General features: G+C 41.5%; 1 protein-coding gene across 1 annotated transcript in view; it reads left to right on the top strand.

The window, feature by feature from the left end:
- Atp8b1 (ATPase phospholipid transporting 8B1) overlaps positions 1-18509 on the top strand; it is a 117985-nt gene that overhangs the window by 39571 nt on the left and 59905 nt on the right. Inside the window, exon 2 of the mRNA XM_078029965.1 lies at positions 17644-17846. Within this exon, the coding sequence (XP_077886091.1) occupies positions 17666-17846 (181 nt within the window). The 5' untranslated portion in view covers positions 17644-17665. The remainder of the gene's footprint in view (positions 1-17643; positions 17847-18509) is intronic.

Below are 18509 nucleotides of genomic sequence, written 5' to 3' on the forward strand. Positions count from 1 at the left end.
GTTACCGCTTGAGCCACATCCCAGCCCCTCCATGTGCCCTTTCTCAAACTTAGTTTGCTCATCTTTGAAATGGGGGTAACAGTGGTAATCTGCTTATGTTTTGGAATTGAGAATTAAGGATGAATACATGCAGGGTGCACACAATGGCGATCTGCCATTCATACATTAATTTATGTCGAGGACAGTTTTTGATTCTTTCATTTAATTGAGTAAGATTTCATACATAACAAAATCAGAAACAATAGTACGTGTCCTGTCTGTGGCCAGCGTTGCTTCATCTGTAATATACTCTATCCACTTCCTCCCTCCCCCATAATATTTCTTTTTTAAACAATGAGTTCTAAGGGGTGGGATTGTGGCTCAGTGGTAGAGCACTCGCTTAGCATGGATGGGACCCAGGTTTGATCCTCAGCATCACATAAAAATAAAGGCATTGTGTTGTGTCCATCTACATCCAAAAAATGAATGTTAAAGAAAAAAAAAGAGTGATTTTAAAAAAATGTGCTCTAATTAGTTATATATGACAGCAGAACCGCCATAATATTTCAAAGCAAACTCCACCCATGAATTTTTCCATTTAATCTAGCTTTGCAATGTCATTTGTTTCACATGTTCACACCACAGTACAGCCATGGCAAGAGGTTTGCTAAGCAGACTTGGAAGAAAGTGAACATCTGCATTTAAGTGGTTAACTTACTAGCTGTGACTCTTCCCTTGATGACAAAAGAGTGACAGTTTTTGTTTAATTGGGGTCTATTAAATGCTTTACTGTTTTGTGTTCTTGAAGTTATTTTCATCTAGAAAATATAAGGTGTCTTAGACCAACATGGGTCTCTGAAAACCCATCACAGGGGCAGCAGACAGTCTGATGAGGGGAGGGATGCGTGGTTTGGATTCAGATGCTAAGCCCTTGTCATTTGGGTTCCTTTGCCTCCTCCGAGCTCTGAGAACCTGGATATGAATTGAGTTCTGAATTCAATTCTTTATTGGGTAATTCTTTATTATAGTTCTTCTTTAGTCAGACACTATTCTGGGTGATAGAGATCCTGCAGAAAATAAAATAAAAAGCATCAATTTTTTTAATGACATGATATAAATCAAGTATACCAATGGTATACGAAAACCTTTTTGCAAATTGTGAAGTGCAACATAAAAGTTACTATTACTTTTTTTTTCTTATTGTTTTTCACTTGAAAACTTCAGTTCTGCATAGTACAGGTTGACAGTAATTTATAATAAACTAAGTTTTATTGAGGGGGAAAGATTATGAATTCTGTGATATCTATCTATGTGCCTGATTGCAATTCTGATGAAATATCACCATAGTTCATCACTCCATGGGTATTGGGATCCCAGATGCTGTGCATGAGATCAAGATTAAGCTTCCCAAGGCCTGTAAATGTCCATGTTATAAATAAGGGTATTTTGCCCAAGATCGAGCTGGGATTTTAGCACTTATATGCCTTTTTGTCCATCTTGAGACAGAGGCACTTAACTATTTCTTGATGCCTTACTAATTGGGAAATAAGAAGAATGAGGCATGGTTCTGAGACTTTGGAGTTTACTCTGGTAGAGAAGAGAACCACCCTAACACAAGGAAGAATGACACAGTGGTTCAGTCAGTAAATTGAATGCAAACAACAAGGCCATCACCGGGGGATCTGAGGATATCCAGAAAGGAGTAGAGGTGCTCCTGTCCGTGTAAGTGTTTGCATGGGCCAGAGGATGGTGGGAGCAAGGGTGGAGCCTATAGGAAACAGGTCCAGAGCTGATATATCTTCTCCAAACTCAAATGAAACTTGAGTAATCTCTATAGACAGAGTTTTTAAAGTCAACCTTAAAAATCTCACAGATCCCCCTCTGACCTGCTTCTTGAGAGTCATTAAATCTGATTTCAGAATATGTTCACTATAATTGTATTCGTCTAGAAAGCAAAATTTCAACCCCATTCAAAATGATTCCCTTCATATGGATAGATTAAGTTGCTAATACTTGCTAACAAGCATTCAAAATATTTAAATCCTCCTGACCTACGCAAACATGCACAGAGCCAGCTGCATTAGTGTCTATGCAATAGCGTTTCCAGTGCTCGGGTTTAGATTGGAAAATGAAGCTACAAAATCTAGATTTCTAAGGAGGAGGAAAGAGTGGGTGTGGACTCTATGCATGGGCTAAGTTTTATTGAGGGGGAAAGATTATGAATTCTGTGATATCTGTCTATGTGCCTTATTGCAGTTCTGACGAAATGTGTCACCATAGTGCAGGGACTCTCATGCTAGAGGTTGCCTATTTTGTGGCTGAAACACTTAACTTTGGGTCTTGAGTGTAGCTCGACTTTTTATTAATGGATATGTCAAGAGATGATGTATCATATTTAAGTCTCCATCTATTTGGAGTGTTTTTGAAACATGCTCTGAAAAGATTTTAATTAGCTCCAGATATCTAAAGTTCAGATCCATGTGACATTTGAAGGATTAAGCAGTTGTGGGTTTTTTGTCTGTGTGTTTTGTTTGTGTGTGCGTGTGTGTGTGTGTGTGTGTGTGTGTTTGGAGTGTGTGTTATGCAGACAGTTTGCATTTATTCCTGACTTGGTGTGATGATTTGTGGATTATTTAAATCCCTTATTTATTATTGATGCCCTTTTCCTTTTTCTTACTCTAACTCATTTGCTTCTTTCCTTCTTCTCTAAAAAGAGCTCTGGAAAATCAACAGAATTAACATATTGAAATATGAAGTTCAAGTCAGTTACATTTGCTCCTTGGGAGCATTTATTCCTGGTGTTGACTTGGACAGCTGAGGGTTTGCTCTTGATAGTGGGGAAGGGGGCGTAGGTGGGCTGGCAGGTGGGCAGTGCCCTTTGGACACTCTGCTAGAGCCTGCTTCCTCCCCAGACAGTTGTCTTGGAGCCCAGTTTCCTAAATAAAGGACAAGTTTCCTGACTCAACTCTGACTTTTATCATGTGTCTTCACCTAGATCAGATTAATATCAGGGGAATTTTTCGGTTAGTCACAGGTTAAATATTACAAGAGTTTTTTTATAATAACATTAGTAATACTAAGATAAAAGTTATAAATCACATCATGGTAACAACAGGGTCAAAAATATTTTTTCTTTGTTATTTGGAGTCCAGTGGTATTCAAAAAATGTGATTTTTCACTTTGCAGGAAATGGGGGTTGAAGTCTGGGTTTGTGGAGAAGTGGGAATATAGAAGAGAAGGGGGAAAAATCCACACATTTTTGGTTGGTTGTTTTATCTTGCATTTCATTTCAGTTAGAAACATTCTCTCTACTATCCACACCCTTGTGTGGGGGCGGGGGTGGGTGGGGATGGATTGCTAAATCAAACCCCAATCCCTCATCACTGTATGCAACTGCTCCCTAAAAGGTACACAGAGGTTTTTAAAGGGAAACAAATATTGATTGAGAGGAGAAAAATATCACAGTAGAGAAAAGTTCTAGAATGAATTGACATGATTCCTTGGGCCATATTTTTTAAGAGATAGGGTAGAAAACTTACTTAATTAGCATTTCTTTGAAATGCCGAAATATTTTCAAGCTATTTTAATAAATGTAGGATTCTTTTATAAAAAGTGTATGTTTTCTCTTAAAATTAAAATCAGAATAGATGTTTGTACAGGTCTGAGTTAGTCATCCATATTTGGGATTAAATACTATTTGTTTCTTCAGGTCACTCCCTGCAAATAACTCTTAGAACCTGCTGAACTGAAAATAAAACACAAAACAAACAACAACAACAAAATCAATATGTTTTATCTTCAGGAAATTAAAAGAAAGAAAAGAAAACATGGTCATTTAGGTCCCAATTATACAATTTGTTACAAAAGGCACAGCTTTAACTTTGATGTGCCAAGTTGTGGGGAAAGGTGGATTGACAAGGGATTTTGTTTTAGTTACTACCTGTATATCCTTGGGCAAAGAATTTATCCTCTTACATGTCAATTTCCTCATCTGATAAATGGGGATAACAATTTGTCCCTGGACAGATGAAATAAGATAATACATGTAACTAACCACTTAGCACCAAGCTTAGGCTAGGCATGATGGGGCACATATAATCCCAGTGACTTGGGAGGCTAAAGCAGGAGGATTGTAAATTCAAGGCCAGTCTCAGCAACTTAAGGAGACTATGTCTAAAAACAGGGGGGAAGAGGTGATAAACTATAGATGTAGCTCAGTGGTATAGCACCCCTGGTTTAAACCCCCAGTACCACAAAATGACAACAAACACTTAGTATTGAACCTAATGCTTAGAATATGTAGACAGTTTTTAGTTAATGCTCACCATTACCATTCCAGGAAAAATGGAGACTGTCAGAAGCCCTGTATGGGAAGTATTATCCAAAATCCTCATGCCTATCAAATACATAGGAAAACTTAGCCACACTCCTATATATTGCTCACAATCTAAAAGCCCAAATGGATAGAACTGCAGACTGTTGGTAGGAAACTGCAGATCTTTCCTGCCAAAATCCCAGCAAGCATTTCCAACAGACACATAAAGTATTAAACATGCAGTATGATCTTTGTCCAAAACATAGGGTGTGAACTCTGCTGTCTTGAAAGAGTTTGTAATTTAAGCAGAATTTAAATACAGCAGAGGAGACAATGTTTAAATATCAGATGTGGCCCTCATCCCTTAAACCTCTAAAATCTGGAATTTGTAAAAGTATCGATTTGGGGAAAGAGAAGAGAGGTTCTACGGAATAATCAGAGACAGGCAGGAATCTATGGATAGGTCTAGGAAGAGTACCAAGGAGTTGTTCAAATAATATTCCATGTGACAGTCACATAGTGTCCATTTAACACTAAGGTGTGTTTATGTTTGTGTTCTCAGCTGAAGTCACAGGTTTGAGTGCAGATCACTAAAGAAGGATTGGGTGGTATCACTAGGAAATTTACTCACTTTTAAGTCATTATTGTCCCTGGACCGCTGTCTACACTCAAGGCCAGTTGTCCTTAGCAGACAAAGTGAGGATATCTGGTGCAGGTCAGTGGATTGAGATCTTCAGTGGCCTGCAGTGTCAATCAGCAAAGATCCTAAGAGGAAAGATTGAGTTTCATGCAACCCACAATCCTTAGCAAAGAGATGAATCTGCTCGCTAATGACTGGGAAAGACAAAACAAAAGGAAAAAGCCACAAAGTCTCTCCTGTCCTGACATGCAAACCATCCCTGCTCTCTGCTCAGAGATCACCTCTGCACGGAACTAACTTTCATACTACTATTTTTGTTTGGTAGTCACTTGCAAAGAGAATGACATTAATAAAACTTGGGTGGGCATAATCCCAATATCCTGGCATGACTTTTCTCCCAGTTTAAGCACTGTGACTGATCATCAGGAACTTGAACACAGAGACCTGGAACTTCACCGTGTGACCCTGGAGAAGTGATGTAATTTCTCCAAGTTCACAAAATGATGACAATCTCTTCCTTTTGGGTGTGTTGTAAGGATTTTCTAAAAATGTACCTCACATGTAAGTGACTGCTCAGCAGTCTATAGATATGAGAGGGGGTTAGGTATTATCAATTGCTGATTGTTTTAGAAATAAAAACACAATTGTGAATCTTCTTTCAATGCAAATGTTCTTTCCCAAATACACATTTTTATTTATTTGTTTGTTTATTTTTCAGTGCTTGGGATGGAACCCAGGGCCTTGGGCATGCTAAGCAAGTGCTCTACCAGTGAACTTACCCCCACCCCACACGCGTTATTTACAAAGCTACAAAAATAGACAAATTTGGGTTTCTGACTGTGACCCTAATTTAATATTGGAAAGCATTTCCTGTGTTTCTATTGCTATCATTTTTAATGGCTACACTAAAATCATAGACATTTGCGCAACAATTTTCCTATTAGACTTTGAATATCCCTACCTTTTATAGCTAACTACGACAATTGAGTAGAGTTCTTTTGTGGGATTTGTTGGAAAAAAAAAAATCTCTGTACATGAGATTCTTGGTTCAAAGATGACCTTAGTGTTCGGGGTTCATAGTGTGTTTCTGTCTTATTTCCCATAAGGAATCACAGTTTTAATGTCCACAGCAGCGAGTGGGAGTGCTGTAGAGAGGGCAGATTCATTCACCCTTGGGCAGCCCCACTGATGGAGTCATTGAATATTGCTAATGGCATAGTGGTGTCTGTGTTCTCACTAACTCGTCTTTCTTAGTTACTGGTGAGAGGAATCCTTTCCACATGTGTTTATCGCTCTTGTTTACTTACCACATCTGCCCTTCTACTCTTTTATGGCAACCAGCTGTTCCCACTGCATCTGGACAGGAAATATAGAATCATATGTTTGCAGACGGAAAGTTCTGAGGTTTATGTTTAGTTCTGAAAATCTATGCCAATTCTTATGTCTTTCTCTAGTGTCATCTTGACACTGAGAGCTTGATGACTCTTCTGGCATCAATATTAATCGAATGCACGGCCTGTTTTACTCTGGATGTTGGCTTCCAGATAGTGGCAGTTATGAAGTTCCATTGATTTTATGTCATCTAAAAGTAAATAGATATTTAAAACCTAATCATAGTGACAATAGTAATGGAGTCAATTAGGGCCATTGTCCCTAACCAGTAAGGATGAGACTTGAATGTAAAAATAACACTGATTTTTTTTTTCTGGTAACTTTCATTATTTATTGTAAAAGTACATTTTGGATTGAAGCCCAGTCTCCTAAGTAAACACTTTGAGAAGTCTGGCATTACTGTCCTCTGGGAACCAGCTCTAGTCTTTTGTGTACTTTTTTCCCTTGGTTTTTCAGACAAAGGAATGGGGCCCCGCCCTGCCTTGATTTTAAACACATTTTTTTCCAGCGGCCACCACCCTAATCCAGGACCATATTCTTCTTGGCAGCTGCTGCGGGCTTCCCACCCTGTTGTTGCTGAATGCGCTGGAAGGGGATGGGCAAGATGGAACCATGGAGCTTTACAGACTTACACCCCCCAACACACACACACACACACACACACACACACACACACACACACACACAAGCCCTGAATCCTTGGGCTTCTGGCTGGGAGGGTTGCCTCTGGTCAATCTCTTCTGGCTCTTCTCTTAGACATCCTTTCCCAGGGCAGGTGCCTGGTCATTCCACACGTACTTGCCTGCCTCAGGGTCTGAGTTCTAGCTGTTCCCCATTCCTGAAAATCCTGCTTCCATCCATCCTGAGTTCCTGGTCACTTCTGTGACTCCCACACTGTCTTACATGACTTATACTGGGAAGCATTTTGACTTTTATAGCTCATTGGTATAGGATAGATCTGCCTGCCAACTGCAAAGTTGGATTTATTGTGCTTAAGTTCTTCATTCCTTCTGCTTAGGTTCTTCTAATGATGAGTGGTGATCTAAGAAGGTGCTATAATTTGGATCTTGAACGTCCCCCAAAGGCCTGTGCGTGAAAGGCTTGGCCCCCTATCCCATGGCACTATTGATACATTGTAGAACCTTTAGGGGGTGGGCCTAATGAAGGAAGTTGGAACATTAGTGTTTCGTCCTTAAAGGAGATGTTGGACCCTAGCCTCTTCCTGTTTCTCTTTTACTTCCTGGACACTAGGAGGTGAAGGGGCCTCCTTCACTCCATATTCCCACCATGACCTACTGCCTTACCACAGGCCCCAAAGAAATGGGCTAACCAGTCATGGAATGAGATTTGAAAAATTATGAGGCAAAATAAACCCTTCCTCTTTTTGGTATCCTCAGGAATTTCATCACAGGAATGGAAGCTGACTAGCACAGTAGGTGTGTGGAAGGAGGAAGGCAGTTGATGTTTAGAGTAGGTTCTAGTGTTTTCCGGACAGGGCTTTAATTGCAGTCTGAATCCATGATGCATTTATTATGCCACTTGGAGCATAGACCCTGGATATATGGAGAAAACACTAGAATCCAGTCTGATGTTACCACCTAGGAGCTCAATAGCCTTGGGCAAGTTCCTCCACCACCTTAGGTATCTCATGGGTAAAATGACAATAATAATGCCTAGCAGCACACCTCAGAATATTTCCATGACAGTTGTGAGAGACAACTTGTGAACAATACTTTGTGAACTGCAAGAAGCTACCTCACATCACTAAGAAAGCATCATTGTCACTGGGTTGCCTTGTGGAGCCCACGGCAGTGTGGAACTCATAAATCCTTTGAAGCTCCATCCAAGAGAATGGCTCCTCTCCTCTGGAAAGTCAAAGTATCAAGATTCTCTCTGCTTTTTTTCAGTGGTCACCATTGAGAGGCTCAGGGGCAGGAAATTGAGTGGCATCTGGCAACAGCCAGAGAGCACTGGTTCCCAGGTCCAACAACCCTTCAGGAAATGAATTTTGCAGATCTCTATCTCAGCTCCACCTTCAGATGAGACCCCAGGCCAGGCTGAGACCTCAATGGCAGCCTCGTGAGAAACCCTGAAGCAGAAGATCCAGTTAAACTGTGCTCAGACACCTGGTCATACACACTGGGATGGTAGATGTGTGTTTGTTTAAGCTGCTAAGTTTTGGAATAATTTGCTGTGCAGCAAGATAACTAACGTACACTCCATTAATCACAACAGTAATAATGCTATGATAAGAGTCTATTATTTCCAAGTAATTTCAAGGTAGGACAACCATCTAAAAGCAGCAGAAATCTCTATTATCCTGGTTAGTCCAGATACATGCTGCACCCTGTTTGAAATCTACCCAATATTCCTGAAAGTAAAATCTGATAAGCCTGATGACAGTTGTAATTAAACAAATAATCTCATGAAGCAATGGCAATAAAATATATCTAAGATCTAGATTAAATTTGAACCTTGTATGTTACAGAAACAAATAATCATAGTTCCTAACACAAAAAGGGTTTTTTCTTTTCCTCCCAAATCAAAGCCTAAATAGAAGCCTGGAATAACTAATGTGAAATGAAGGAAGATAATTCATATTACCATTGACTAACCACTAATTAATTAATAACATTAATATCACCACTAAAGAGACAATTCAGCCAGGACCTTGATTCATGATTTAAAAAGGTTTCTCTGAGCCACGACTTCATCCCCTGTTCCTTAGAAGCACCTCTGAGTTCACCTATATATATATATTTTTTAAAATTTTTTTTATAGTTGTGTATGGACATCATGTCTATATTTTAATTGTTTATTTTTATGTGGTGCTAAGAATCGAACCCAGTGCCTCACACATGCTAGGCAAGTGCTCTGCCACTGAGCTACAGCTTCAGCCCCTATTTTTTTTAAAAAATAGTAATAATAATAAAGTTAAACGAGGCAAAACGTGCTTCAGAATTACCTTCTCTTGGCTAGGAATGTAGCTCAGTGGTACAATGCTTACTTACCTACGATGTATGAGGCTCTGGCTCCATCCCCAGCACAAGAACGAAAGAACAAACCAACGAACGAAAGAAAGAAAGAGAATTTCTCTTTCTTATCAAGGACAAAAGAGAAGTTATCTTTCATATCAAGGACTTCTAAAGCTATTTTTAAAAATGTGGTGAAAATGAGCAGAAAATGAATATATTGAGTCTTCCTGTCTGAACTGGGATCTCCCTGGACACAGATCCAGTTGTACAACAAAGACATCATTCACTGGGGACCCGGGCCCTCTAAGCCTCTGGGTTTCCACTGCTGTTGTAAATGCTTACAGATCAGTCACAACTAGTGGCAAAACTCCAACATTTTTTGTTCCTATTTTCCCTTCATTTAAGTCTAGAAACCTTGTGATAGCAATGAAAGTTCTCGTCTTCATCACACCGACTTTATGCCTTATTATTGCAAAGGCCAAACAGTAATTCTCTCTTGTCTAGTTTCCTTTTCTGTCTTGTCTAGTTTGGCCTTTTCTCTCTTGAGCACTTCCTCTCCTGCGAAGGGAATAGAAGATTTCATTTTCATTGAATGAAAATGAAATTTGGTAGCCAATACTCGAATGATGGATGTTAGAGGTTCAGGGGTTTATGATCAAGAGGGCAGGATACTCCAGAAAGCCAACTGGGAAATAAGATACCACTTTCTTAAAAGCTAGAAAATTCTAATTCAACGCTCTGATCCAATAGATGCCCTTCCTTCCTATTCTTCACCACCCTTGCCTTTTTTTAGGCAGGTCTGCAGAAAAGTCCAGAATCTACTAAATAGACTCCTGTGTCTGGGGGACATCCCAGGAGGTTGTTGACCACAAGAAGATGGTGAGGGTAGAACAGCAACCTACACAAAATCCTGAACATTAAACTCTAGAAATATAGAAACCCAAAGCGTGCTAGTCAGCTTTCCATTACCACAACAAAATATCGGAGACAGGCTGACTTATAAAGAGGTTATTTAGCTGACACTTTTGGAGACTAAAAGTCCAAATGACATGGTACGGCTCTGGCAAGGGCTCCCCCTTGGCTGTATCACCTTATGGCGGATTGCAGTGGTGGGAGCACTTGTGAGAGTCAGAGATCACACCCCAAACAGGAAGCCAGAGAGAGGCTTGTATAGCTACAGTCCCAAGAGAACTGAGTGGAATTCCATGAGAAATCCCTCAATCCCTCCTGAAGGCACTGACCAAGGACCTCCCACTAGGCCCCTCCTTTTAAAGATTCCGGCTTCCAACACATAGGGACGGGAGGCAAACTATAACCAGACTATAGCACAAGGCTACTAGTAAGGAGGCAGGCTCTGACCACTCTGTGTATCAAGGCCCTCTTTCTGGGGAGGGAAAGGGGAGGCTGAGGAGCACCCCCCCACACACCACCCCCAATGGTGGATTTCGTCTTTGTCTTTCAAGAATAGGAAGAAGCAAGCTGGCACGGAGGCACACGCCTGTAATCCCAGTGATTCCGGAGGCTGAGGCAGGAGGATCTTGAATTCAAAGCCAGCCTCAGCAACATCAAGGTGCTAAGCAACTCAGTGAGACCCTGTCTCTAAATACAATACAAAATAGGGCTGAGGGATGTGGCTCAGTGGTCAAGTGCCCCTGAGTTCAATCCTTATTAACCGCTCCCCCCCCAAAAAAAAAAAGAATGGGGAGAAGCAGAGAATGGAATTTAGCATCTACCTTGGATCTGTTACATACTGCCAGGGGCTTTCACAACCATTAGTTATCTAAATAAACTCTTGCAATATGTGAAAATTAAATAATCCCTTCTCCCTGCTTTTTAAAAAAATCTATGTTAAACATAAGCTTCCAGAATGTTAAACAATATACTTGAGTTACAAACTAATGAATCCAGACCGTATTTTTTCCCATTAATCATGCTGCCTCTTAGTCCCAGCAGCAGGCCCGGCTCACTGGCAGTGGGTGGCTATGGCATGAGCTAGGGGACCAGCAGTACTTGGCCCAGGAACATTCTGACTGCTTGTCATTAGAGCATGACCATAAAGTTGTTCCCCAACACCCAGCTCTGTTTCCTGATGGCCTATTGTATGTCCAGGTCATCTAGCCTGATCCTTATCTTGTTTCCTGTGGCTAATGTCTTCAAAGTTGACCTGCCACAGACCCACTCACATCCTTGGCATTGTTCGTTCTGTGGTGACCACGTGCATCAGGGTTTAATGCTCTGCAGCTATTTAAACTGTCCAGTCCTTTGAGAGGGTGACTTTCCTACCACCTCTGCTGTGATTATCTCTGGAATGAGATTCCCGGAGGACAAGGATGCACAGAGGAGGACATAGGTGCATTTGATTTGAATGGAGTCCATTTATGATTGTTAACCTCTGTCAATGTAAAATTACTTATTTATTTGATAAAATTATAATATTTAGTACCATACTGAAATCCAGTGAGTCTTCATTTTTAAGAAGTACAAATTGTGGACCCGGTGCATGCCTGTAATCCTAGTGATGTGGGAGGCTAGGGCAGGAGGATCACAAGTTGGAAGGTAGCCTTAACAACTTAGTGAAATTCTGTCTCAAAATAAAAAATAGAAAAAAAGGGGGGGGCTAGAAATGTAGCTCAGCAATAGAGCACCCCTGGGTTCAATCTCCAGTACCAAAAAAAGTACACAGCATATGTTTTAATATGTCTATATAGCAATATGAAACACTAAGCAATTTAGTACTCCTCCTGTATAGCTAAGCTAATTAAGGATAGTTTTCTAAAGATATGTGACCAGAAAAATTCATGAATGCTGCATCACCTTGATGAATTTTTTAAAAAATATGCATAGATTTCTGCCCAGTTTCTGTACACTTTTACTTTCAATACATGATTATAAGTACATGGATTAATGATAAATAGCCCATTGAACTGGGCATGGCTCTATTACAACGCGCACACCCACAGTGTTGTCCCCTGATGATGCACTGTCCCTCTAGCTTTTGAAATTGTGCCTTTCCTAGTTACACAGCTTTGAAAAAATTAAAGGGGAAATACCTGAGAATCAACAGGGCAACGGTATTATTTAAGGACATTTTCCCACCACTGCCCCTGCTAGTGTACTTCACATTCTCAGGGCCTACATGATTTACCCACGTGGATACATGTTTCATCTGGCTTTGGGCTTTCGATGTTGACCACTTGTTTTGGTTACTTGTTGTCTCTTATTACTGTTCCTTTTGGTTCAGGAGTCCAAAGACTTGGTCTATAAGGGGTCAGGTAGTAAATACCTTAGACCTTGAGACTATACAATCTCAATTGCAAATAACTCTATTCTGTTTTGCTGTGGTAGTGCTGAAGCATCCAGAGACAGCTCATAAAGAAATGAGCAAAGGTGTGTCCCGTAAGGCCTAAGAAAACAGGTAGAATGGCCAATGGTCCTGGGGTATGATTGCCACCTGCTGCCTAGACTATAAGCCTCTTAGGACCAAGGGGAAACTGGGTTCTCTGTAGCAGACACCTGTACCAGGTGCTGGAGTTACTATGATAAGCAAGAGAGATGGACCCTCACCTTTAAAACCTGCAGTATCTTACCGGAAGCCTCATTTCATTTTGTGTGCATGATAAAATCTCAGGTAATAAGTTTTTGTTGGCCTTGAATGAGTCAGACTCCTACAAAAGCTGCATCGTGCAGGGCTTCTCGACTTGTCTGCTCCTCTTGTCTCTCACCATTGCCCTCAAGCAGAAATGACACAGGTCATTTCCCTGTGTGCATGCGGAGGGGAGAGACCTTTGGTGTGTGTTCTTCTTCTTATAAGGGCATCGGTATTGCCGCATGGGGGCCTCAGCCTGATGTCCTTGTTTAACCTTAAGTGTGTCCTGAAAGGTCTACAAACCTTCATCCGGTCACTGTTGGAATCTGGGGCTGTGTGGTAGGTATTGAACGTAGATGGATGGGGAGGAACTTTGGTTCTCAGAATCCTCCAGGACTTTTTTTTGAAGGTGGATTTTCTTTTCCTCCGAGTCTTTGAAAGTCAACTGTGTGGTACTGAGCATTTCCCAGACTGCGCTCTGTTCTTATGGTCTAGTGGGAGAGGCAGATGATAAGTAAGTAAAAGCAAGTATGTATTTATAAATTGTGGTAAGCACTAGGAAGGAAGCAGAATCGTCAGTGGTCAGGAGGCCAGTGGTAGCAAAAGAGGAGGGCAGATACCTGTTCAATGCCATCAGTGGAAGGGAATTTTAAAGTGGAGACTTAAAGAATGAGGAAACGGTCATGCAAGGAACCAGGAGAAGAGCATTTCAGCAGAAGAACCAGCCTGTGCAAATGCCCCAAGGTAGGAAAGGCTTATTTGCTTAAGAAAGCGGAGCAGACCCATGGGACTGAGAAGGAGGAGTCTGGAGAGCTCTTGGAGTTGGGAAGACTGTGCAGCTGGAGCACAGTGAGAAACCACAGCGTTTGAGTCTACCCAGGCTGCCATGACAAAATACCACAGCCTGGGTGGCAGAAACGAGGCACTTATTTTCTCGTAGTTGTAGAGACTGAAGTCCAAGGCTGAGGTGCCAACAGTGCTGGCTTCTGGTAAGGCCTGTTGCTCTGACTTGTAGACAACTATTATCTTGCTGTCCTCTTTCCTGGTCATTTCCCTGTGTGCATGCGGAGGGGAGGGGAGAGACCTTTGGGGTGTGTTCTTCTTATAAGGGCATCGGTACTGCCGCATGGGGGCCTCAGCCTGATGTCCTTGTTTAACCTTAAGTGTGTCCTGAAAGGTCTACAAACCTTGAGCGTGTGAACTTCGGGGTGTGGAGCCATAATCAGTCCATAGCAATGGATAATGGCCTGACTCTGGTGGCTGTGTGAAGGTTCATTATGGAAAGTTTCCTTAGAGGCTCTGCCTCATTTTGGGAGAGGTATGACAGTGTCCTGAGTGAGGTTGGTGGCCGTGGGATGGAGAGGAGGGGATGGACCCGAGGTGTTCGGGGCCAGTCTTGTTGTACCCTCTGGCCATTCTTGGCAGCTTACATGTCTGTCCCTCAGTAACCCGAAAGTCTCTAAGTGGTTCTGTTTCCAGGGTTCTAGTGCTTGGGACCTCACAGGTGCTTAATGGATGCTGATTAAGGTGCCCCTGTCTTCAGTATTGTGGAGCAAGGCCAAGGATATTATAAAGTTTCCAAATCCATCCTGTCTGTTGTGCCTGTCTTCAGGGAGGATGGTTCAGGTTTGGAAAGCTTCCTTATGCCACTTAAGACTTCAAAGAAGTGAGTCCTTCCTAGTTTTTCCTTGGTTGTCTTAATTAACAGAGTTGTGTGATTCCTGTGTGTATCTGCATTACACACACAGCCAGAGAACTTGACCTTGGTACGTCCTGCCTCTGCCCTCCAACTCAGCCTCTCCAGATCTGTCTGGGTGGTGGGGGTTGGAGAGACATACCTTGCTCATTTGGATCTGTTCTTCACAGTTGTCTGCCCCTCCCTCAACCTGGAAGAACTGGATGCAGGCTCTAACAGGGGAAAGAAGCATCCAGATGCTTGGGAGTTTGGGAGCAACGATGAAAACAATTGCTTGCCAAATGTTTCTATACGGTGCACCTAATGCCACTGAACAACATTCAAAACCGAATGTTGTGGTGTGGGCATGTCCCCAGAATTCATGTGTGCAAAACCAAATCCCCAGAGTCATCTGTCAATGGCATTCGGAGGTGGGCCTTTGGGAGGTAATGAAGATTAGATGAGGTCACGAGGGTCCTGGGATGGTATTAGTGGCTTTATAAGAAGAAGCAGAAAGACCTGAGCTGGAGCGATTGCTGTCTTGCCATGTGATGCCTGTCACATGTCGGGATCAGCAAGAAGGCCTCGCCAGGTATTTGGACAGGTGGCACCTGTCCTTGGACTTCCCGTGACTCTCGAACTGTGAGCTACATGAACCTTGATTCTTCTTATTCCAGTAGTCTTGAGTATTCTATTGTACATAAGAACAGAAAATGGACTAACACAATGGTCAAAGTGGAAAAATCATGTGGGATGCATGTTACCAAATAAAAAACGTTTCTATACAGTGCTTTTAGATAGTTCAATATCTTATAGATGCCCATAGTGGAGAGCTTGGATCCTAACTGCCAATCACCAGCTGAGCCTCGGTCTCCGTATTTGTAAGATCGAATAATGACATCTGTCTCATGGGGGTTGCCCTGCTCTGTACACAGTGGGAGCTCAATACATGGTAGCCATTCTTATTATTTTTGTTCTTGAAAGTTTTTTTGGTGAAATTTGCCTTTAAGAGTTTAGAAATTTCTAAATAGACTTATATTTGGAGAGCAAATGTTTAATACCTGAGCTGAAATCTACAAATTAAGTAGACTCATATTTTAAAGGGGATAATAGTCTAACTTATTACTTCCCAATGAGGTACAGAGAACATTGTACAGGTAATTCTGGAGATGGAAAAGCTCACAGTGATAGAGACCCACCCACTTCTAGTTTTCTAAATATGAAGATAATAGTTAACAATAATAATGGCTGTTTATCGAATTCTCACTGTGGGCTATCAACTGAGTTGAGCCCGTGGTATGGGTCCTTTCACTTAAAAATAATGCACATCAGTTTTTGAAAACTTTGGGACTATTCTGGACATGTGGATTTATAACTCACCTTTCAATTTAATATGTTTGGACTTTTTTGATATCACTAAATGCTCTGCCAATCATAGTCTAAATTAGCGTGCACTGTCCCACCATATAAAGATGCAATGATTCATCTATACAATCAGTAATTCTTGGGCATCCAGGTTGCTTCTGGTTTTTACTGTTTTAAGTACACTGGATCAAAATGCTCAAAGAAGTACTTGAAATTTTCTGAAGTATAAAAATTATTTTAGATGCCCAAGATGCTAGATTTGGTGTCAAACATGAAGTCAGCTAAATACTTCCACTCAAAGCAATTTAAACTCAAATTAAAATACATAATAATTTATAACAGACATGGAATACAGGAGACCTCTCCTTGGAAAGCAATTGTTTTTTCTGCGCAATGTTAATAATTACTGTGCAAGTTATTTAATGTCTTAGAGTTTGGATTGTCTTCTCAGTACAAGTAACAATAATACCTTCATCAGGGTGACATTAAAAGTTTCAGGGAGCCAATGTCTACCAAGCTCCTCGTTTAGGGCCTGGTGCAAAGTTAACACCAAATAAATGTGAGCTGCTATTAGTAACAATACTGAGTCCCTGGCAATGTGAGGCTTGTATAAATAGTCCAGGTTGTATGTCTGTCCTTGAGCAACCTGAGCCATTTATGTAAATGTTTTCCCAACATAAATATAACTAAATGTGTACTTCTTAGTTATGTACAGTCACTTATGCAATAGTAGATACACAAACTCCAGATAGGGGAGTGAATGGAGGTGGAAAGGTGAGGTGTGATCCCTCAAAGTCACCAGTGAAATTGAAGGACCTCAGGTTGTATTTAAAATGTGTCACAGAACAAAGGCTCATTAGCATTAGCAGAAACCAGGCCTCTTAGGGCAGTGGTTTTCCAACTCTGTCAGCCTAAGAAATTCAGTTCCATCCATACCACAATGCAGATAAATGTGGGGTGTGTGTGTGTGTGTGTGTGTGTGTGTGTGTGTGTGTGTGTGTGTGAGAGAGAGAGAGAGAGAGAGAGAGAGAGAGAGAGACTTTTGTGAAACTTTTAACAAAAGGCATTTATTCTTACCACGTGAACAATACTCTGATATTTTTCAGTCTGTTTCATTGAGGGTTTTTGTGTTTGTTTTGTTTTTTGTACCTGGGATTCATCTCAGGGGCCCTCAACCTCTGAGCCGTAACCCCAGCCTGTCTCAGCCTCCCGATCCACTGGGATTGCAGGTGTTCACCACTGCACCTGCCTATTTCATTATATTTTTTTTTAATTTTTAAAATTTCTTTTAATTAGTTATACATAACAGTAGAATGCATTTATGTACTTTAATATATCATACATAGATGGGATATAATTTCTCATTTTTCTGAGTGTACATGTTGCAGAATCATATTGGTCATGTCGTCACATATACACATACAGTAATAATGTCTGTTTCATTCTACAGTCTTACCTATCCCCATTTCCCCTCCCCTCTCCTCCCCTCACTTCCCTCTACCTAATTTAAGGTAACCCTATTATTCTTCCCTAGTGCCCCCCGCCTTATTGTGAATTAGCACCGTATATTAGAGAAAACATTCCGCCTTTGGTTTTGTGGGACTGGCTTTTTGATGTTGGGTGTGGCCACTAAATTTATTTTCCTGGGTAGAGACTCACGACCCAAACCTGGGCAGCAGCCAATAATTCTCCCTGGTTTGCTTTGTTTCCCACCAGATAGTCCCAGTTCACCAGCAGAATGACCACGGAAAGAGACTCAGAAACAACATTTGAGGAGGACTCTCAGCCCAATGATGAAGTGGTCCCCTACAGCGATGATGAAACCGAAGATGAGCTGGATGACCAGGGGCCTGCCGCTGAGCCAGAGCAGAATCGGATCAACAGAGAAGCCGAGCAAGGCCGGGACACCTTCAGGAAAGGTAGCTGGAGGCTCGTGGCTGGGGACACTGGTAGATGCTCACATGGGTCACAGTGACCTATGCCAAGGAGAACCATCTGTTTCACATGGTCTAGGAGGGCCTGTTCCTTTTCTGATCTCCTCCTAGGATGGGCTTGGACAAGTACCTGTCGCCCTCAGCATGGCAGGCAGGAAGGCCACACCTCACAGGTCCTGTGGAGGGGAAAATAGGAGGTCTTGGTTAGTGTGTCTTAAAATCGAGTTGTATGTGGAAGGATTTGCTCGTTACTGCCTCCAAGAATTTAAAAAATATACATATCAATCAATCCTTGGAAGCCAATTATTTGCATTGTTAAATTTTTGGCATAAATTATATCTACGATCACTTGTGTGCACACACACATACACACACGTGTGTATAAATTAATTTGGCTCCATAATTAAGAAATGGTAGCGGTGTATGCTTGTGTGCGGGCTCACATGCCAGGAATGGATGAACAAGGGGGATATTCTGGGACAATTCCTAAGTCATGCCCCAACTAAACGTACAAATTAACCGGAAGGTGCCCCTTTTTAAAATTTATCCCTTTCTTTTTTTGCCACCAGAGTTTGGGTTGCCACTTAGTGAGGGGAAATTCTCAAAGTTATTTCAGAAGCAAGGGCCTTTCTGGGGAGTAATGTTGGA

This window comes from Ictidomys tridecemlineatus, chromosome 13 (assembly GCF_052094955.1).
Source record: "Ictidomys tridecemlineatus isolate mIctTri1 chromosome 13, mIctTri1.hap1, whole genome shotgun sequence".
Classification (NCBI taxonomy): Eukaryota; Metazoa; Chordata; class Mammalia; order Rodentia; family Sciuridae; genus Ictidomys; species Ictidomys tridecemlineatus.